Source organism: Motacilla alba, chromosome Z, assembly GCF_015832195.1.
Source record: "Motacilla alba alba isolate MOTALB_02 chromosome Z, Motacilla_alba_V1.0_pri, whole genome shotgun sequence".
Lineage (NCBI taxonomy): Eukaryota > Metazoa > Chordata > Aves > Passeriformes > Motacillidae > Motacilla > Motacilla alba.
In genome coordinates this window covers 43727576-43750776 of record NC_052046.1, presented here as the reverse complement: position 1 = coordinate 43750776, position 23201 = coordinate 43727576, and the positions used below count along the sequence as shown (strand labels likewise).

Here is a 23201-nt window from a genome sequence, read left to right as displayed (position 1 = left end):
ACGGTGCACACAAGGAAAGCAAAACAAGGAATTCACTTAGTGCATCCCTCAGGTAGGCAGGTAGGCAGAAAATCTCTGGAGAGCAGGGTCCCATCATGCCTAATGGTGACTTGGGAGGACGAACAACATCACTTCAAATATGCCCTCTTCCTCCTTCTTCCTTCCTTCATATACTTTATATCCTGAGCATTGGTGTCATTGTGGTCCTGAATCTCGCTTTGGTCAGTTGGGGTGACCTGTCCTGACTGTGTCTCCTCCCAGAATCCCATGCATCCCAACTTCCTCATTATTGTAGCAGTGCAAAAAGTAGAAAAGGCCTTGGGTCTGTATAAGCCCTGCTCAGCAGTAACAAAAACATCTTGATATTATCAGCCCTGTGTTCAACACAAATCCAACACAAAAAGATAGCCCCATACTTCACACTGTGAAGAACAATTAACTCTATCCCAGCTGAAACCTGCACAAGCACAGAACTAATAAAGTCTTCAGTAGTTTCCTGGTGATGTGAGAAGTCGACTGAAAGGAGAGTGTAATGATGACAGTATGAATAGGGAATGTTCTTGAAGTAAGGAAGATGTTACTAGAAGCACAAACTGGAAGGCTGTTAGTGTAACTGGGTGTGTCAATTGTAGTTTACTTGGCTATTGACAAACTTCAATACTGTTCTCTCTAGACAGGTTTGTTTCAGTGTGAAAAATATTTTAATAGCAGTAAACTTATAGTTTTTGCTTGTGATATGGAGGAAGGTGGACAGCTAGTGAAAAATAAGTGTTTTATCAAGGAAAAGGAAGCAGAATGGGGAATCCTTCTGTTGCAAAACTGATGCAAGCACTTCAGAGGAAGTAACTGTCATTTTTCTGATTTTAAAAGTGCACATGGAGGTCTGTGAGTCATTTGCCCAAAATCCATCTGCTATGATGATAGGGGCCATGTACCATTAAATCCCACTACCACTCTGGCCAGCACTGTCTAGGTGTGGGTATTGGTGGAGTTCACTTAAGTACTCTGGTTGAAGCTGCCACCAAATTTTTTGTGGTGGACAGCTGACAGCATGGATGGTTCTTTCAGCATAGAAAACGTCACATACTGTTTACCTCTGTGAAAATTGTGATCAGTTCTTAGACTTCCTAGGTACTGTAATAATGTTGCAGAATATACTGCAAGAAGATGGACTTTTTCAGGTATGCTGAAAGAGCTTTTGTTGTCAGTTTGACACATGTTGATTTTTTTTCCATGAGATTCAAACTATTATAGGAGCCAGTATGAGAACACTGAAAACAAGTAAAAAACTCTAGTGTTTTCTGGCTATGAATGTTCACTCTTGCACCATCTGGTTGCTGTAATTATCTTTCAGGAGTCAGTATATAACCTATATAAATTTTGAAGAAAGATGGGATCCAGAGCAATGGCAGTGCTGTTGTTCCTCAGTCCCCACAAGAGATACTGGAAAAAATGATACACTGAGTGATACGCTGCTGTAAGGGGTTAAAATAGAGCTTAAAATAAAGTATCAAGTCTAATATGTAATGAGAAGTGGCCTTTAAAGCACAAGTCCAGTTAGTTTATTTCAGAGGAGTTAAAGAGTAGAATTTTAATAGGCTTGTGTAAAGAACAGGCATATGCTTACCAGGCAGACACTGTACTTCTGTGGTCTTCATAGATCAATTTGTCAGGACAATGAAGAAGTTCATAGCAAATTTTCTAGTTTCCTTTTTCTTAAAAAAAGCATTTTGAATTGTTAGGATCCATTAGGGTCTAAGCATGTGGCTTGCCCATTACCACATCATTTTAAAGTGGCTATACTGACTAAGAAAGTAATACAAATTGTTAGTAGTATTCTCTGCCTCAGAATCATATTGTGTTACTTACACAGAATCACAGAATTTCTGGGTTGGAAGAGACCTTTAAGATCATCGAGTCCAATCCATGTTCTAACACCTCAACTAGATCATGGCACCAAGTGCCACATCCAGTCTTTTTTTAAACACATCCAGGGATGGTGACTCCACCACCTCCCTGGGCAGATGATTCCAGTATTTGACCACTCTTTCTGCGAAAAACTTCCTCCTTAATTCTAGCCTGTATCTCCCTTGGTGCAGCTTGAGACTGTGTCCTCTTGTTCTGTCTGCTGTTGCCCGGAGAAAGAGACCGACCCCCAGCTCAGCACAGCCACCCTTCAGGAAGTTGAAGAGAGTGATAAGGTCACCTCTGAGTCTCCTTTTCTCCAGGCTAAACAACCCCAGCTCCCTCAGTTGTTCTTCATACAGCTTGTGTTCCAAGCCCCTCACCAGCCTCGTTGCTCTCCTCTGGACGCGCTCAAGCGTCTCAACGTCCCTCCTAAACTGAGGGGCCCAGAACTGGACACAGCACTCAAGGTGTGGCCTCACCAGTGCCGAGTACAGGGGCAGAATGACCTCCCTACTCCTATCCCTGGCCACACTATTCCTGATACTGACCAGGATGCCATTGGCCTTCTTGGCCACCTGGGCACACTGCTGGCTCATGTTCAGCCAACTGTCAACCAGCACCCCCAGGTCCCTTTCTGCCTGGGCACTGTCCAGCCACACCATCCCCAGCCTATAACGTTGCAGGGGGTTATTGTGGCCAAAGTGCAGGACTTGGCACTTGGACTTACTGAACTTCATCCCATTGGATTCTGCCCATCCATCCAACCGTTCCAAGTCCCTCTGCAAAGCCTTCCATCCCTCTAACAGATCGACACAGGCTCCCAGCTTAGTGTCATCTGCAAATTTACTAATGAAAGACTCAACACCCTCATCCATGTCATCAGTAAAAATATTATGTGGTTGTGATATTTTATGAAAATCCCTTTGTTAGGATTTTCTTCTCCTGAGAAGCTGAAGGGCCTCAGCTTCAAGTTTAAACAATTTGTTATCTGCTGCTGTGGAATGCAGCAGGTGCTTTCTCGATTGGTCGATGTGGGATGTTTCTACTTGGTGGCCAATCGAGGAGGCAGCAGCTCTCGGACTCTCTAGGAGTCACAGAACTTTGTTATTCATTCTTTTCTATTCCTGTCTTGCCTTCTGATGAATCTTTCTCTATGTTCTTTGTAGTATAGTTATAGTGTGGTCTTTTTAATGTAATATATATCATAATATAATAAACCAGTCTTCTGAAATGGAGTCAAGATCTCTCCTTTGCTTCACCAAGTCCTGACTGCCCTGAAGACCCACGGTAATAATATTAAACCGAACTGGCCCCAGCACAGACCCCTGAGGGACACCACTGGTGACTGGCTGCATGCTGGATGCACCATTCACCACCACTCTCTGAGCTCGGCCATGCAGCCAGTTCCCAACCCAGCACAGAGTGTTCCTGTCCAAGCCACGGGCTGCCAGCTTATCTAGGAGTATGCTGTGGGAGACAGTGTCAAAGGCTTTGCTGAGATCCAAATAAACAACATCTACAGCCTTCCCTGCATCCACTAGGCGGGTTACCTGGTCATAAAAGGTGACCAGGTTGGTTAAACATGACCTACCCCTCCTAAACCCATGCTGACTGGGTCTGATACCCTGGCCATCCTGTAAATTCTTTGTGATGGCACTTAATATAAACTGTTCCACTATTTTGCCAGGTTCTGAGGTCAGCTGACTGGTGTATAATTACCAGGATCCTCCTTTGCACCCTTTTTGCGAATGGGTGTCACTGTCATCGAAGTACAGAACCTACCATGGTTCAGAATGTGCCTTCACTTGTCAGATAAGGTTCACGTGTGACAGAAGATCCTGCCACCTTTTGTTCCCTAGGCAGAGGGAACTGATTAAATAATGGGTACCATAATAATGTGTAGTGTGGGATTGACTGGATTCACCAGAATTCAGCTTGAGACTTTTGTGGGTTTTTTGGTTTGGGTTTTTTTTCCACATATTGGTGCAAGATATGCATGATAAATGTGTATCATGCTGAGTCTGAGCATTGTAGTTTGTTTGAAACAAGACTCTGAAGCAGCTCTGAGGGTACTGTGGCTGCTTGATAAGTGATACAAGAACATACGTACTTTGTCTTGTTAAGTGGTGTATTGCCACCATTCGGTTTCTTCAAACTTTGAAGAAGATTAAGTAAGTACACTGTACTTGTGTCATACCAACATTTTTATCTATATGTATATATCACATTGAAATTACATTACTTATATGAAGAAAAGTGAAACTACAATTCCATGCTGCTATGTACTCTTGTAAAGAATTATGTCTTAACAAAAAATACAAGCTGTTTGAAAATGTAATCCTGAATCAGATGTTTCTTTGAAAGATTGCTTTTTATTTAAGGAATTCTGTCATACTTCTGTTTTGTCTCTAATCTCCTACCAATTTTAAGAATGTGCTAGTTAGATTTTAATATTAAGTGTACATTTAACTTTTTTAACTATAGATTGATAAAAAAGCAAAACTGCTGATATTTTTGGTTGTATTTTCACATCTAATTCAGGTTGTTTCTTGGAGTTTTTTTCTCCACCAAGGAAAAGCTATGATGTCTAAACACTGCTGTGCTTGAAAACTGACTTCATAAACTACTGTTGGGTCATCATCAGACAGTGTTGTGATCCTTCTACTCCTTTGTATTCTTCCCCTAATTGATAAGGAATATGGGTCATGAGTCTTGTCCTAGAGGGATGTGACTGAATCTGGTTTTACTTCTTTACTAAATACTTTTACTTGTCTTCTTAGACATCTTGAACAGAGGGCTTTAGAGGCTTAGAGGAGTTTAAAGAATTATGGATTCCTGCTTTTGTCTTTTAAATGATCCAAAATTTCAGAATCTGAAAGATTTCTTTGTGGTCAAAGGAAACAATTCTTCGATCATGGGCACATTGCATTCTAAACTGATAGATTTGTAAATGAAAAATGGTAACACAGTTGTAGGTTGTTTCATTTCTGCAGCCAGGGAGGCATGGTGCTTTGTTTCTTCCCATATTGCCTCTAATTCTTAGTTAACTTCATTAGCAAAGGACCCCTTGGTAGTCAGGAAAATGACTGTTCATAATTGTAGGATTTTTGATGTGCTTGTAGAAACAAAACAGATGGAGAAGTAACCATTCAGTACCTTCAGTGATAAAATCAGACACAAAGATTCCTGAGACCACTTGATAACCAACCTTATTTTTTTTAACTTAGGTTTTAATTTAAAGGATAATTTATCTGGTGATCTGTATTTCACATTAGAAAAGAGATTTTGGTTGTAAGAGAGAAGTTGAAGAGGAAAAAAGAAGGGAGATGTGTACTTAAATGGAAAAATATCTAGATTTGCCAGCTTTAACTTCTGCACACTTCTTAATATTTCTTTTTCCAGACAAAGTCATATTTGTTTGGCATTCTCATGTATGTTTGATGTATATTACAAGAAGGATGTGGAAATAGGTATGAGTGGGAGAACATGCCAGAGGTATAATCAGGAGACTGCAGAGAACTCAGATTTTTATTTTATTAGTGAATAAATGGTTTTTTTGTATTCTTTGAAAAGAAGGAACAACACAGGACTTGACAGTTTTGTCAGACCTCCCTCCTTTGTGATAGAACTGTGTGTACTGCTATAAGTTCTTGATATCTGGATTGAACTAACAGTGTATCCGAGGAAAAGATACCTCTATGTGCATGCTCATCTCTTTACAACTCTCTCCGGATGAATTGCAGCCCTGGGCCTTTTGCTCAGCTGTGAAGCTGGAGTTGGCACTGTTGCCTTGCTTGAAAATACATTCATTCATTCTTAGTGAGTTTCATAGGTAGTGGTTTTTAAGCAATCTGATATTTAAGAGATTTTCTTGTTTGGTTGTTTTTTTAGGATTTGTTTTTAATATTGATGTGAATGAGAAGCTTATTCATGTTTCCTGTAAAATATAAAATACCTGCAGAGGATGAGAGAGAATAATGTTCTCATCTTGCATGGTTTAATAAAATTTCTTCTGAAGTTTGGGGAACTTCTATGTTAGCAACTTTAAAGTGCCTACTTTTCAACAGTGATGCGCAAGTGCTCACATTCAATACACCTAAAAGTTGAAGCCAATGTATAACAGATACTCAGATTCCTTTTCCACTATTAAACTTCTATGTTATATATTTAAAACATTTCTCAAACTGCTTACTGCAAAGCAGTGGTTCAACTATGGCATAAATACTGATATTTGGTGTCACTGAGACCTTCTAAATTTTGATCTGAATTTGAGGTTTTGTCAAGAGCTGAGCTTCTGAAATTTCATCATAAAAAATATCATACCATAGTTGACCCTGTATGTGGGATAAGAACAGTTGTGGGAAAGTGAAAGTTTGGCAGTATCAGCAACATCATGATGGAAGTCTTTTTTCCCAGTAAATATTAGAAAACTAAGTTATGTGTGCTAATCAAAATTACATGTAGTCTCTGTTTTTTTTCATCAGTAACTAAACCCCTCCTGAATATAGCCATTTCAATGAAAAAACAGATTAATTTAGCAGGGTTTACAGTGAAGTTCATGTATAAACTGAGGTTGATGTGAACAAAATTAAGCTGACACTGCTTTAAAATAACCTATTTAATTTTTTCTTGATTCAGATTTGTACTATGGTGGAGAAGCTTTCTCTGTAGAGCAGCCACAGTCTTTCACTTGTCCTTATTGTGGGAAAATGGGTTATACGGAAACATCTCTTCAAGAACATGTTACTTCTGAGCACGCAGAAACATCAACAGAAGTGGTAAGAAGCCTCAGAACTTGCTGTAATGGTGGAATATATTTTAAATAGTCTCATTTCTGAAATACTGTCTTTCTGTTCTTTCTTGAAGCATGTATATATTTAAATGCTTTGTCTGGGGAGAAAATACCTCCATTTGAGAATAACATCAAAATTCTTCTGTGATTTACGGGTATCATGATATCATGGGCTTGCTTCCTTCTTTTAGAGTTTTTGTTTGTTGTCCTGATGCAAAGGCTGCCATGTTTAGGAGATTGTTATACTGTAAGACAAAATTTAGAAAGTTGTCACAGTTATTCTGTCTAGCTGTGTCTCCCTTTTCATAATTAGTATGTAATTGTTCTGCTAGCTTACATCTATGCCGGCCTTTTGTAACTGTAAGAGAGAGGAAGACATGCAGATAGTTTGTTATGTTTTCTAATAGCTTTTTTAATGGATCTCTTATTTTATGCAGTGGAATTCTATAATTGTTTTAAAACTACTCTTGTCAAAGGAGGTGGTTTTCCCCCATCCCTAACCATTAGTGGTTTAAAATGCACTTCTTAAACAAGTTTCAACAGAAATACTTTAATTGGAGATGTTTACTCTCACTATCTTGACTGACCTTGGGAATAGGAGAAACTGGATTAACAGTTTAGCAGATTGACATGGGGCATGCTGTTCTGTGGTTAACTGTTTTACCCTAGACCCCTAGGTAAGAAGTGATGTTTGAAGTGGATTACTCATCACTAATAGATTGTATGAAACTAGTTATAAATAGGTTCTCTATTCTAATCTTCTAGTTTTCTTAATTTTCAAAGAATTCTGTGGAAGAAAATTAATGACTCTTCAAACCTAATAAGGAACTTGGGTGAAGAGGTGGTATGGAAGAGTGTTTGTTCACTTTTTTAGGGATTCAGAGGTGTTACGATATTTCTTAAAAACACAGGAAGTGTTTACTTCACAATCACTTGCATTGTGGTGTATTATTTACGTCAGTGACATGCTACAATTTTTACAGTCTCTGAGTTTTTCCTAAACTTTGCAACTTTCAAATATAGCACCAACTGTTGAAAGTTCTGCATCTGGATGACTTTATTTTTTTTGGTGGCTTGGTATTGCAGTTCTGATTTGCACCACTTGATGTCAGTGATATGTTCCTAACACTGAGTGTTCGCAGATCCCAGGTTTTTGGGTATTTTGAGTATTGCCTTCTGAAGATGTGTTTTATTTTAGACATGTATTTTTAGGGATGTAAGGGAACTTTACAGGTACAGAATCATTTCTTTTTTAAAGGCTTTTTGCCCCAAATTTTTCAAAGAATAAGCAAAATAATTTTTCATCTGGTGAATTTTGCCATTTTTATGTCAGAGCGATGCAGATAAGTTTACCTTTCTGCTGATTTTTCTCAGGTGTAGGCATTGATAAGTGCAACAGTGGTAGGTATCTGCAGACAGGAGTCACAATCTGAATGAGGTTGAAGGGGACCTCTGGAGATCATCTTGAGCAGCTAGTTGCTCAGGACCATGTCCACACAGTTCCTTAATAATGACTCCACAGTTAACTCTCTGGGTAACTTGTGCCAGTGGTCGGTGATCCTCACAGTGAAAAATGTTTCAGTGGTTCCTGATGTTTATGAGGAAGCTCCTGCATTTGAATTCATGCCCATTATCTCTCATCCTGTCACTGCTTGGCTCCATCATCCTTTCAGGTTCCCTTCAGGTATTCATGGATATTTCTAAGATCTGTCCCCCATTACCCTACCCTTCTCCAGGCTGAACAGTTCCATCTTTCTCAGCCTTTCCTGCCTTCCTCTTTGTAACCTTTTACTGAGCTTTTTTCAGTGTGTGCATGTGTGGAGCTGAAAACTGGGCACTGGTTAAGGCAAAGGATCACAATCTTTGACCTGCTGGCAGCTCTCTGTTCAGTGTAGCCCGAAGCACCACTGGCTCTCTTTGCCACAAGAGCACACTGCTGGCCCATGGTCCACCAGGACCCCAGGTCCTTTGCTGCAAAGCTGTATTCTATATGACTCGCCTCCACTGTGTGCTGATTCCTGGGGCTATTGCTGCCCAGGTGCAAGACGTTGTACTTCCCCTTCATGAAGTTCATGAGGTTCCTGTTGTCCCATTTCTTCCGTTTTTTAAGGTCACTCTGTATGGCAGCACAGCTCCTTAGCATATCAGCCACTTCTAGTGTTGTGTAATCACCAGAATTCCCACTGATCTCCACCCTCTGAGCCCATCCACTGAGACAGTTTTCACTCCGCCTCACTCTCTGCTTATCCAGCCTGAGCATCAACAACTTAACTTTGAGCATCCTGTGAGAGGCAGTGTCAGTGGTCCTACTTGAAGTCCAGGTAGGCAATTTCCCCTACTCTTCAGTCATCAACCAGGCCACCCTTCAGCATTGAAGTTTATGAGTTGGTGAAGCGTGTCTTCCCCTTTGTGAAGCCAGTGCTGACTGCTGTTGATGTTTTTCTTGTCTTTAATAGTGCCTAAAAATAGTTAACCATAGTTTCCTCACTTTCCCAGGGATCAGAGCAAGACGACCAGCCTGTAGTTCCCAAGGTCCTCCTCTTACTTTCCTGTCTTTAAGATAGGAATGAAATTTGCTTTGCTCCAGTCCTCAGGCACCTCACCCAGTTACCATGATAGTTCAGAGACTGAGAAGAGGCTCATAATGGCATCTGCCAGCTCTGTCAGCACCTCTTGGTGCATCACACCCATCACAGCCTGTGAGTTTAAGTATTCCAGTTCACATAAGTATTCTGCAGAGTAATCCTCTTCCAGCAGGGGAATGTCTTCAGTACTCCAGACTTTACCCCTGCTCTCTGGGGCCTGGAGTTGCTAAAGACCAGTCTGTCCAGTAAAGACCATAGCGAAGGAGGTATCCAGTACTTCAGCCTCTTCTGTGTCCTGTGTAACTAGGCCTCGCATCTTTTGAGCAATGGGCCCACATTTTCCCTAGTTACCTTTTTATTTCCTATGCACTTCTAGAAAACCTTCTTGTTACCTTGGACATTACTTGCCTGATTCAGTTTAGCTTTCCTTACGTTGCCCTGTGATGCTCCGATAGAGCTTATGGAAGGCTGTGCTGTGGCTTAGCCTAGGAGGGTGACCTCTGTATGTTTTCTTCTTGTGTTTCTGTTTGTCCAGGAGTATCTTGATCATCCACGTAGACCTCCTGGCATTTTTGCCTAACTTCATGTTCAGTGGGATGGAGAGCTCTGGAGTTTGGGAGAGAATGATCTTTCAATATTAACAGGCTTTCTTGGGGCCCATTTACTCTCCAGGTTCATACACCATGGGACTCTGAGCAGATATTTTAAGAGGCTGAAGTTTGCTTTGCTGAGGTCCAGGGTCATTAGCTTGTTTTTGATCTGCTTCGTGCTCTCAGGATCTCAAACTGCACTATGTCAAGGTCACTGCAACCAAGGCTTTTTTGACCCTCACATCCCAACTGAGCCTCTCCTTGTTGGTAAATATGAAGTCCCATATAGCACCTCTCCTCGTGTGCTTCTTTCTCACTTGGAGGAGAAAGTTACTGAGAGTACTCCAGGGGCCTCTTGGATTGCAGTCATGCTGTGCTGTCCTTCCAGCAGATACTGGAGTGGTTTAGGACCTCCACGAGGATCAGGTCCTGCAATTGTGAGGCAGCTGCTCTGTGTCTCTAGAGGGCCTGATGTGTTTGTTCCTCATGGTCAGGTGGCCTATAGTAGACGTGCCATATAACATCCCCTTTGCATGTTCTCTTTGTAATTCCAACATGTAAGATCTCCATCAGGTCATCTTCCATCTAGACAGTGCTTTTAATACACCCCAGCTGTTCTCTCACTTAAAGGGCAAAGTGAGAGAGCAGCTGGGGTGCCGTTCTTCCTGTTCAAAGAGCTCTCTTCCTCTTCTAAAGAACCAGTATTTCTTCACCCATATAATATCTAGGGACAGTGGTTTAGAGTTGTAAGGCAGAGGAATCTGGGAAGTATGACGATTGTTTTCATTAGTGTTGAGGTTTCAGGTTAGTTGGACTGGTGAAGTTAAAATGCAGTGCTCAGCTAGGAGTCTGCTAGCATTGTAAATAAAAACAGATTTAGTAGACTTCATAAAATGCCATCTCTTCAGTCTTGTTTCATAACAGAGATGCTAATTTTCTGCTATTACTTTGCACTGCAGCAGCTTTCTCACCTTTGGGAAGGCATTACTAGGCTCCTTGTAGATGAATTGTAAGCACTCCTGTTGTTGATACTTAAGTAGTAAAACTGGGGAGAGCTTTTTCTTGCAGTAATGAAATGGACTGTCTGAGACAGTCTTAATGTCCCTGTTCATCCTCTTAAGATCCCAGTGACTCTTGTTGAGGTTACAGAACTGCTGTCACTTAAAGTGGTTACTTTGTATGTAAATGGAGAAGTAGTGGTAGTACAAGCGCAGTTCTGAAAACTGGCAGATGTTCTGTGAGGGGGATTGACTTAGGCCTTTAGAGTCATCATTCAGGGTTGCATGATGATTTCTTAATACAAATGCTCATAAATTCAAGAGAAAATTCTGACAACATTTGCCTTTCGTCTGCACCATTTGTTTCATGCATGTTATAATTAACAATGACTTTTAGCTGTATCATGCTTAATCAGTGATCCAGCAGTCTTCGTTGTGACTCTGTCAGAGCTTATGCTTTAATAAATGGTTGTTTGTGCGTTACAGTATTTGAGTAACTTTCCCTAGTTAAGAGTTCTTGAAAGTTTAATTAATACCTAGAATTAGGGTTGGGATACTTTGATTCCTTTTTACTCAGTATTTGTTATAATCTTTTCTTAACTGATGTTTTTCTGAGATCTGAGTATATTCACAAATCTTTGTCATGTTAACAAAAAACTTTCTGGTGATTTCCTGCTTTCAGGAGTGGGTTGTTCTTCTTATGTTGGGTTTGTGCTTCCTCAGAGTAGCTTAAATAAGATTGCTTTGAATTTCTTGCATTCTTTTGATATGAGAAGATTAAGCAGCTGTAATGAAGTTTAGGGAGTTCAGAACTATCTGTCCAATACACATCCATCTCTACCTGGTAGCTTTGATATGTTGGCATAGCTAACTATTTATTATATTATGTTATATAATAACGTAATATATAAACATATATATTATGTTTATAAATCAATATATTTATTATATTATGTTATAAGATATGCCCTGTAGGGCACTTGCTTGGCATCTGTAGTGGTGAAAAATCTGTGGAGAGAAATGCTGAACATTGAAAATAAAAGAGGAGGAGTTGTAGCAAAAAGCTTTTAAAATGCCTGGTTTTCTTTTCAGAATTGGCCACTAAAATTAAATTTGAATTAGATGCAGCAGTGCCTGTGAAAAGCTGAGATTTTACAGTAAACTTATTTCAAGACGTTGTTCTCACCTCCATGAGAGTGCAATAGATGTGTGCTCTTTTATACAGGTTATCTTAATGCTCATGGTCTTTTGAAATCTACATTCAACAGCTTAAGTATACACATGAAAAATGAAAGAAAAATGGAAGATGCTGTTTGTGGAGTCATTCAAAGAACAAGTCATAATGATGACAATAGTAGTGGTGATGTTTGCCTGCTTATTTAACTGTACTTCAGTTTAAAAAACAAAACAAACAAAACCTGCCAACCAAGAACTGTGAAGTTGTGGCGGGGAAAAACCCCAAAACCAAAGAGAGACTTCAGTACCTGCTCTGAAAATACTGTTGCAGAGAGGGGTATGGAGAACAACCCTTCTTTGCCAAACCTACACAGCCTGAGTGGGATGGTCTCAGCTTGATATCTCGCAAATATGGGCCGTTTCATTCTGATTCCTCTGCTGGGATGAGTCAAGCAGGCAAATAGCATTCCTGTGTGATTCAACTCTACTGTCTGTGGCAGAATTGACATGCAAAAATACTATCTTTGAAGACATTGCAAATTGATTTTGAGAATCTTAGCTCTGGTTTTCTGAAATTCATAGTATTCTGAAATTCATAAAGTAAAAGATGACTAAATTAATGTCTGCACTTCTGTAATTTTTCTGAGTTTATTGAATACGTTGATATCCAGGTGTTTGTGAATACCAAAATGTTATTTTAAAGCATAAGAGCTAACATCTAATGATTGACTTGATACAAGTTCTGTTTCTTGTAATATTTATAAAGTTGGGTTTTTTCCTTGCTTTGTCATTTCAGATTTGTCCAATATGTGCAGCATTGCCTGGAGGGGATCCGAATCACGTAACAGATGACTTTGCAGCTCATCTTACACTGGAACACAGAGCTCCTAGAGATTTAATATCCTTTCCAATTTGAGGCAAAGAGGCTAGACTGTTTCACTTAGTAGTGACGGTGACATGGTTTGATTTTTATAGTCAAAGGCTCATGTTATGGATTTCCTGGGACTTAGGTTGCTAAAGATACGTGTGTCACAAATAAAAAGGTTTGTCTCCTAGTTTAAAAAAGTGTAGCTGTCAGACTGTGCACAGACTTGTAGGTATATTGTAGGTATACTTGAGAGTGTTTTTTGCTCTTAACAGCAGAAACATATAAAGGATTTTGACATACGGAGGTTTTTTCCTACTTGCACTGTGTTTTATCCTGCCTAATGATTACTCTTGGTGCTGCTTTACATATCAAGATTCAGTGCTGTATATGTTTATGACATAAACATGATTCAAGCATAGCTGCTTGTAGCAAAATACTGTAAAGTTGTTTAACTACTTTCAACACAATGTTTTAATAATTTAATTTTGTAGTGCTACTGACATTTTGTAATACAACTCAGAAAACCTTCAGATTTTCTGGGAAATAGGATGTCATCCTTCAGTTACCTTAGCAGCCATTTACAGACATTTATCTGTGCTTGATGGCTGAAGAGCTGTAACTGTTGGGATTTTTTCATCAGTGTTATAGGAATATTTGTCTCCTTTTAAATTATTTTTGCTCCCACAGATTAACTGATAAAATATCTTTTGGTTTGGGCTTTTATTTAATGACATGCAAGCTATGTAGCATCCCCACAGTAAGTAGTCTCTGAATTATTAATTTGTGTCTCATTTAAACAAACAGAAAAAAAGACTGCATTATAACTTTGATAGTGCCTTTTTTGTTCAGAGATCTTTAAAAAGGAACAAAGAATAATGTAAGCTCAAGCAGTTGGGGAAAAAAAAATCCAAGCCCTATTGAACAGAGTTAATTACAGTAATAGAAGGGAAGCAGCATTTGAGGTGATGGCTCCACTTCAGTTACGATTGTATTTGATTACATTTATGTTTGTTAGTATTAGCGTGGTTTAAGGTCAGGACAGACTAAATGCGCAGGTTAATTACTGTGCAATAATTGGATCAGTGTAAAGGAGTTTGGGTGTAGATTGGCTCTGTCAAAGGTGAATGATGAAAAAGTGATACAAAAACAGGTACAAAGTCAGATGAAAGCAATTACCTACACTTGCCTTTCTCAGGGACAGGAGTAGAGCTCTCAGCACTGGGGAGGAGCAGGGTGTTGAACATGGTGGCTTTGTGGGAGCTTGATCCCAGGCATCCCTGTGGTCCTTAGCCAGGAGTCATGCCATCGTCCCTTTTCAGAGGAGGTAGGATAAGATTGACAAGGGGAGAGTATCTTCCAGACTGCTGGATCTTCCCTGGCCTTTGGACAGCCTTGGAATGTTGCTTGATGGCTGATGTAGTTTGTGTCATTTTAGTTCTGCTCTTTGTACCAACTCTGAGATTTTCATAGCACCTGCCTAATTAGGCTTTTTCTAACAAGAATTACGTAACTACATAGCAGCGTGCCTGAGTTCTAACTGTGGGCTTCCAACATTGTCTTAACTGTAAGGCAGGAAGTTTAAATTTTCCCAGCTACAGAATGAAATTAATTTCCTACTGAAATGCACAAGATACTTGATTAGATCAGGGTACTGTTACATTTTCTCCCCCCTAGTACTAGAGATGTCACCAGATGACTTTTACTTAGGGAATGTTTGAGCCGGAAAATACAATCTTTTTTCACATACTGAGTGAGGTTTTCAGTGTCAGTCATCCCAAAATGGATCTGTTTTGGGAATACATTGCCCATGATTAAAGATTATGCCTGTAGAATTTCCTGCTTGTACTCTATTGTGTTGGTGTCCAGTGTTGTCAAATTTCCAAAACCTGGTAAGAAGTATCTTGAAGTGACTGTTTGACATTGGACTCTACATCATATCTAGCACCAGAGAGATCTAAGGCAGGAAAAAAGGAAGAGAAGATGCCCTTTTTCATTCAGGATCTGGCAGTGTAGGAAGTAAGAACCATGACTCTGTGATACATCGTTATATTGCTGAATATGAAGCTGTACAGAGCAATTCTTCATGCCCTGTCATTGCCTTCACGTACAAAAAGGAGATAGAGAAGGCTCTTGACTTGCACTTCTTCTAGAGTAAAAATTTATTTTGCAGTTTGAGGTAAGCTTTTACTGTTGGATTTGCTACAGTTTTGAGGGGTGGCCTTATCCACCAGCTGTTAATTAGACGTGTTTGGTTAATTTTGGTTTTTGGGTTTTTTTCCTAAAGTTGTCCCAAAACACTGCATGTGTTTTTTACTACAAACCTTGTACAACTATTGCAAGGTTTGTCATTTAGTCCTACCTATTCTGTCCGGTCTGTGGACAGCTCTTTAAAACCCAGTTTCTTTCTTTAGCAGGAAAATATCTGAAAATTCATTAAATACATCTTTTCAGCATTAATCATACAAGTAGTTCTCACATGACTATTCAGTTTAAATGTTTTGTTACAAGACAATGTTTGCAAAGCCTTTTCTTACTCTAGCATAGCTGGAAAGACTCAAGTGCATGTTGAGCTGGTATTTGAAGAATGGCATTTATCTCAAAACACTTTAAAAGCTGCAATTGGGAAAGTTACCCCAGAGTCCTGTGTCTGCTTGAAAAATCTCCAGATACTTTCCTGTTTTAACATGTTTAGTTACGAAAAGCTTGCCAAACTACATAGGGTCTATAGTCCATCTAATTTAGGAACTCATCTGCAGTAGCACCCAAGACTAGCACACTCAGAGGTGCAAGATGCTCTGTACTAAGCAAAGTGGGAAGGGTTTTTCTTTTACACCCTAGATGTTAAAGTTTTACACTGTAGCATACCTAACAGTTTTGAGAGAAGAAAATGTTCTGCAAAGTCTTCTTGTAATGGTCAGAAGCTCTCTCTTGCCATGGGAAGTCAAGTCATTCCTTTCAGTCTTAAGTTCTTGACCTCCGTGATATCATGAGGTTCTGCTCCATAATTGTGATTTATGAAAGGTGCATTGGACTCTACCCTTACACAGAAATTGATAGCATATGAGTGGTAACCATACTATCATAAAAATAAAAAACAGAGGAGATGGAGATCTAAGCAAAATTATAATAACTCTAAAGTAAAATATTAAAGCCCATGCTATTTCATTTTTCACCAGTGAGTCATACTAGTGATTTTTAGTTATCTGGACTGTCTTGGAGGAATGACTGTTAACAAATTTATGACAAAAATAATCTGTACTTAAGTTTGTTAATTACATCAAAATGCAAGCATGTGATGGGGGAAGTGGGAGAAAAAGACAAAATGAAAAGCATCATTATGATACTGGAATTGGTGATACTTCTTTGGCTGTAAAAAGAAAGGTGAAACAAAGGGATGTGATGGATGTGCTCAGTACTCCAGAAACCTAGTTTCCTAAGAACTGAAATTTCTTGGATAAAAGCATGAAGTACAGAAGTCAAGAGGAATTTGGTTATTATTCTGATAGGAATTGCTGTAATCGTTTTTACTGGTTTTGATACTTAATGTAAGAATTGGGAAGGGAGAACTGAAATCCCTGTCTCAGTAGTAAACTTGGCTGAACATGGAAAGGTTTGATTAAAAGAAAAAATTACCAGATCACGTAAGTCTGATCTGTAGCAGATCTATGGTGTACCGTAGCTTTGCTTCAGAAGTTGGATCATTACTTGTAGCATCCCATGAACTCTCTCCCCTTGGTCAACCCCCAAGCCCTCAGCCCTGGAAACATCAGTAACCACTTACTATAGAATTAGCCCTTCCAAAGGGAAAAACACACTCCCTCATGGACTTGATGTTGCAACTGCCTCTGGTTTCTCCCTCCCCTGTCAGTGGCTTGGCATCCCTCGTGGCCAGCCCCCTTCCCCCGGAGGCCAGCCCCCCTGCCCAGCCTTTAGCTCCACCCCCTGCCCCTTCCCTTTTATAAGCTGACTGCTCTACGTGGTTCATTCTTTTTTTCCCGGGTTTACGCTTCAGCTACTGTGTTATTCCGCTGGAATAAAACCTTGCAAAAGAGCCTTTCTTGCCTCTATCCCTGAGCCAGTTGCAGTGAGTGTTGAGTGGAGGTTGGACTGCATTGCCTGAATGTTAACTCAGCCTGCCTTTCAACAAGAGAGGCTTGCTGGGAACCAGAGATAGGCAGCAGCACCTACCACTTTAACACCCGCATTTTTAATTACTTTATGAATCAAGAACAGTATACCTGAGTATTTGACCCATCAAATGTCCTTTAATGGTCGTTTAACACTCAATGCCATACAATTCTGTTTTCTTAACTTCTTGTCTACGATGAATCCAGTGGCGTTCGGCATGTACGTAGGATGTTCCACCCAGGCCGGGGTTTGGGAGGCCCCCGTGCTCGTAGATCAAACATGCACTTTACTACCAGTTCCCCTGGTGGGCTTTCGTCTTCTCAGAGTTCGTATTCTCCAAGCAATAGAGAAGCCATGGATCCTATAGCTGGTAAGAGCTGTAACCACAAATTTTACTCCACTGTCCTCCTTCCACAGGAGGAGGAGAATGCAAGGTGGCAGTAGTTGCCCTACTCTGTGTTGCTGTGAAGCTGCATGTACAGGCACAGCATCCCACAGAGCGGGTGAAGAGGGAAGGGGTATTCTTACTGTCAGCATCAGAAAATAATTAGACTGTGTCTTTAGGATTCCTGGAAACAACTTGTTTGTTCTGTTTTTACCTTTGATGTGAAAATAGCTTTATTTTTACAATGAAGAAAAAGAAAAAAGAGTGAAGACAATTCTGAAAACAAATACAGTTTCATCTGTGGGGAAATCTAAACATTTTAATGCCATGGTCTTTGACCATACCAGTATGTTAGGGAAACCTCAGAGTGTCCGCCACAAATCCACCTTTACTTCAGATGCAAAGGAGACATAGTGCTTAAACTGGAGCTTGCTACTATTAGGCTGTGACTTCTTCAGGGGGATGTAGCCAGCCACCTGGCTTAATGAGGCATTGCCCCTGGAAGGGGAGCTGTGGATCCACTGCCTCCCTTTATCATGGTCCCCTCTGCCCACCTTCTGCTGGCTCTGGTCCTCTGCTAGCCTGCTGTGCCTTGATGTAACTCATAAAATTAGCTGTGAAGAAGTAGCCCATCAAGAATAAAAAACAAGCTAAGTGAGGTCACAGGTGAGTTTGATCAAAGAGGGAGGATGTTCTTGAAGCTTCCAGTACAAGACACCCTCTTTCTTTCATCAGGGCAGCTGCTTCAGTTCATTTAAAATGTGAGGTGACTGCTGAAGTTTGTTTTCACCCTCGCAGGACCTTCCCACTTAGCAGCATTAAATGTGGGATAAAATGTCTTTCTGTTATTTTTTGGGGGAAGATGTGTTTCTGCATTTAGAGCACACTGAGCTGTGTGTCCATCTTATTCCTGGACTGTTTTGAGTTCACACCTCTTTCCAAAATACTGCTTTCCTATATTCCAAACTTTAGATTACAGTGAGAATAAATATATCTTAATCTTGCCTCTGAGTTTAACATGTCTGCCTTTTTACTGGAGTAATAAATAGGAAAGACTATAGTGATTTTACTATTTAAATTTATAGCATCAGTTACTTTTCTTAAACATTTTTTCCTCCCTGTGGCATTCTCTAGTAATTAAAATTTACTTTATTTTGGTGCTGCTGTCAGTGTTGTTGAAAATTACTCTGCCTCTCTAGTTTGTATTTTGCTTTGTTCCTTGAAAAACAGCTTGTTTTAGTATGATTACATTTTGTTCATGCAATGGAAGAAAAATTGTCGTGACCTATATAGTAAGTTTGTAAAGTAGTGGAGAGGGACAGGAGCAGGATTGTCCTGTGTTCACTCTGCCATTGTATCAACTGCAGCAGGTATCCGAGATACGAGGTACCTTCTGCACAGGGCATAGAAGAGATTCTGCAGTAATGCACTGTGTAGTAACTCACGGCTAATATTTATTTTAAAAAACCTTTGTGGATAAAATTTGCAAGGAGCATTCCATCCTTCTGAATTGGAAGACTTAATAACAGAGAGAGTTTTTAATTGCCAGGCCTTCTGCATACTTCTGGCAGAAATAAGAATTCATACAGAATGCTTTTGATGTGAAGCAGTGATTTAATAGATTTTCTTAACTAAATTTCTTTTACTGAATTTGCTGCAGCACAGCTTCTCTCTGAGATAATTGGGAAGATGAAGCTTGTGTTTTGATGGAACACTTGTTAAAAGGAAAAAGGAATCCCCATCCAAAGGCAAAATAAAGACGTTTGTTACTTAGTGGCTATTTTGGCTTAATGTTTCAGAGGGTGGCTGCCAGGCTCTGCCTGGCAAGAGATTGGCTCTACTGTTGTTGTCAAGACTTTAAACCTCATCTTGTTATTTGGACTACATCTGCATAAATATGTCTTAATCTTTATGGGCATTAATCTTCACAGACTTCTCTGAGCGTTGTTGGGTTTTGATGTTGGTTGAGAAGAATGGAATTGATGCACTGGAATTCGGGGTGTATTTATTCTGCTGTGTAATGCTCATTTAAGATCTTAAGTCATAGAAGCTTTCTCTTCTCTGGCAGAGCTTTTATCCCAGCTATCAGGTGTGAGGCGTTCTGCAGGAGGACAGCTCAACTCCTCTGGCCCTTCTGCTTCTCAGTTACAGCAGCTGCAGATGCAACTGCAGTTGGAACGACAACATGCACAGGCAGCAAGACAGCAACTGGAGACTGCACGCAATGCAACCAGACGCACCAACACGATCAATGTCAACACCACTATGACACAATCTACAACAACAACCAACACATCTAACACAGAAAACAGTCAGCAGACTATCCAGAATTCCCAGTTCCTTCTGACAAGGTAATTCATTCTGTGTATTTACTTGTATTAACCTCTTATAATTTCTGTTTACCTTAGTACTAGTAGAGATACAGAGCTTGATGAAGCTTTTATGATTGGAGTCAGGCACATGCCTGGGATGGCATTAATTAACAGAATATTTACCTCGTTTAGAAATTATACTTAGACCCCAGGATTATTTAAAAGAGGATTCACTTCCTGTGTCATCCTAGTTCCTCTAGAACACTGACCACTGACTTGAAATAAAAGTATTTTCCACATCTCCCCTGCCACACCCTCTGCAAGCATACTTCTGTTTGTCTGGTAAAGAGTGTGGTAATTTTAACAGCTCCTGTGCCTACATTTGAATCAAGTGGATTTTTATATAAGTGCAAAATAATGCCGTGTGACATCTTTCAATCAGAAGTTCACTTGAGAACCTTAATTAAAGCACCTGTAAGTGTCACAGACTGTGACTTTCAGAGCTGGAGTGAGCAGTTTCCTTGCCTCCATCAGGGCATGCAGTGTACCTTAGGAGAGGTGGGATTACATTCAGTAATCCATGCATAGTAGGCTTTACATGTGCAGAGATGTGTTTTGTAGCCAATGTGAACTCACAAGCCGATGTGGAAACAAAGGAGGCAGATAATTACATGTCCAGGAAATGGCACCAGCCCTCCCTAAAAGATACCTTGGGTAGCAGGAAACCTCACAAACAGTTTTTTATGTTCCTCTAACTTTGGGCTCCATTACAAATGCTATCACAGCAGCAGAGAAGGGGTGGGTTGTTAAAGGCATGCCTGTTGTAGTGAAGTGCTGGACGTGTTGATGGGCAGGCAGGAGTGTGCTGAAGGAGCAGTTTCTGAGCACATCTCAGCCTGTCCCTGGTGTCACCAGTGAAATGGGCTTTCAGCAACTCTCTGTCTTCTCTTCCCTTGCTGCTGCACAGGTTGAATGATCCGAAGATGTCAGAAGCAGAGCGTCAGTCAATGGAGAGTGAACGGGCAGACTGCAGCCTGTTTGTTCAGGAGCTTCTACTGTCCACCTTGATGCAGGAAGAAAGTTCCTCCTCAGATGAGGATGAGCGGGGGGAGATTGCAGATTTTGGTGCTATGGGCTGTGTAGATATTATGCCTCTAGATGTTGCTTTAGAAAACCTAAATTTAAAAGAGAGTAATAAAGGAAATGAGCCTCCTCCACCTCCTCTTTGATGACATCCCACTTTGCAGACAATGTCCTCTGTGCTGTATTTGCCAATGAAAGTGGACAACAACTATCTTGGGTTTGTTTTGGTGATTGTAATTTCAGGTCTGTCACTCTTGTTACATTGTGTACATTCAAAAGAAAGAGAGAAAAGATATATATGATAATCATTTCCACTTAACTAATTTTTACTTCTAGCAGGTAAATGTAGGTTGCAGTGCAGAGCCGAGGGCTCTGTGTCCTGTACCTTGACATGCAAAAGGCTCTCCTAATACTCCACATTCAAACTGAAGAGGAAAAAAAAATGAAAAATCTCTAATGAAGCTGCTGTGTGTATTTATGAATATTAATGAATAAAAACTGCTTGGATGGTTTACCTTAACTACTGCATGACGTTTTTTGCAGCGTGCATGAGTTTTAGTGACCTTGTCATTTAAAAACTTAAATACAAGGAGTAAAACTATAAAACACAAAGCTTTCCCATTATTCAAAGGTTACATGATGAAAAGGTGAGCGCTGAGTAGCAGTTTGTGGCCACCAATTAGCTTTTTATTAGTATGTGACAGAATGACATCTTCATGTGCTGTTCGTGCACAGGATGGAAACTCTGCAGTGGGATACATTGTTGTGACCAGGGTGTGGCGTTTTGCTGAATGTGACCCTTATGTTGCCCTCTCAGCTGTCACCTCAATGTGGAGTTGAACTTCATTTTATGCATCTGTAGGAGACGCAACAGTAAGGCCACTGCTGGAAGCTACTGCAAGGGGCTTTTGTGTGCCCTAAAATCAAATGATGTTCACTTTCGTTTAAAGTTTTTCTTTGTTGTGGTTGTTAAAATTTTTTAATTGTTAAATATGTTTTATTCAGGTGTAGACAATTCATATATTCACTGTGTTTCTTAAAAAAAAGTTAACCTGATCCTATTGTCTTAGTTTAAAAGCCTTTCACAGCCTCAATCATATTTTGAGTTATTTATGTATTTGCTTCATAGTTTGCAGAGACCTGACAGTATCAGGAGAGCTTGAGGATTTGGATTCCCAGACTGTCAGTATATTACAAGAAATTCTTAATGCTAACTTTAGCACCTTTTATTTATTGTTTCCTTTGGTTATTTTTGCCGGTATAAAAAAAAAGTTGGGGGGAAAAAAGCCTTTTAGTTGAATCATGCCACCTACATGCCTATACTGTTAATCCTACTGGTTTGGAAAAAAAGTATGGTGTTCTTGTTCATAGACATTTATAATAGCCTCAAAGCAAGGACAGAAGGGGTATGTTTGGTCTTGATTTTCTTTCTTTTTTCTTTGGGGGGGTGGATTTTTTGTTTGTTTGGGGTTTTTCGTTGTTGATTGGGGGTTTTTGGTTGGTTGGTTGGGTTTTTTTGGTGTGTTTTTTTTGAATGTAAAGTGAGATTATAAAAACAAAAGTGCACACAGCTTCTGATGAAAATTTAAACTAGGCTTATATCATAATGATGTCTTTCCAGATCTCTCACCTCACTCCCTCTCTCTTTCTCTGTATCCTCTCATCTCAGCAGCATTGTAGAGTAAACGTAATGACTTAGACACCACGTGGTGTTCTCAGCAGAACTGTGACATGTATGCTATTCCAAAATAACAGCAGGAAAAAAACAACCCTATAGACTGAGTTTAAGTTCCTTCCTCTTTTTTTTTTTAATCATCAAATCTTGATTGTTTTCATGTAGAGCAGCATTAGCTTTGGTTGGGGGTTTTTTTGGGTTTTTTTGTTGGTTTTTTTTTTTTTTTTTTTTTTAAGTCTCTGCAACAGAAAAATATACATGCAGCCTCTGGTTACCCTGAGAGTTACCCCCAGCAGGGGACTTTTTTTATTGATTGTTGAAGACTTTCAAAAATTTTTCAAGCTGTAGTTTTTCAAACACATCTTCTGCACATTACAATAAGACACACGGTTCAATAAAGCATTTTCAAGACTGTTGTTCAGTTGATTTTCTTTGGTTTTAATGTATTTTCCAGACAGTTTTGTTCCTGCAGAAATTTCTGCATCTGCCTTTAATTATAACTCTGTCTTCCAACACAAAATCAGTTTGTGTACACATCCTGGGTGGTTTATGTATGTATTAAAGCCATATGCTTTGGTAGGTGATGAAGTACGTAACCCTAAAGTCTTCACAGGTAGGTGGATTGAAGGCTGCATAGACCAAGATGCATTTAAAACAGGCTCTTCTCAATGTGGTGGTGGTTTGTCTTGGTTAAGGCTGGT

At 39.9% G+C, this 23201-nt stretch overlaps 1 protein-coding gene across 1 annotated transcript in view; it reads left to right on the top strand.

Moving 5' to 3' along the window:
• KCMF1 (potassium channel modulatory factor 1) overlaps nt 1–21345 on the top strand; it is a 47774-nt gene extending 26429 nt beyond the window's left edge. Inside the window, 5 exon segments of the mRNA XM_038124100.1 lie at nt 6547–6686; nt 12846–12947; nt 17241–17415; nt 19499–19781; nt 20710–21345. Coding sequence (XP_037980028.1) covers nt 6547–6686; nt 12846–12947; nt 17241–17415; nt 19499–19781; nt 20710–20971 — 962 coding nt within the window. The 3' untranslated portion in view covers nt 20972–21345.
• Nucleotides 21346–23201: the final 1856 nt, after the last annotated feature.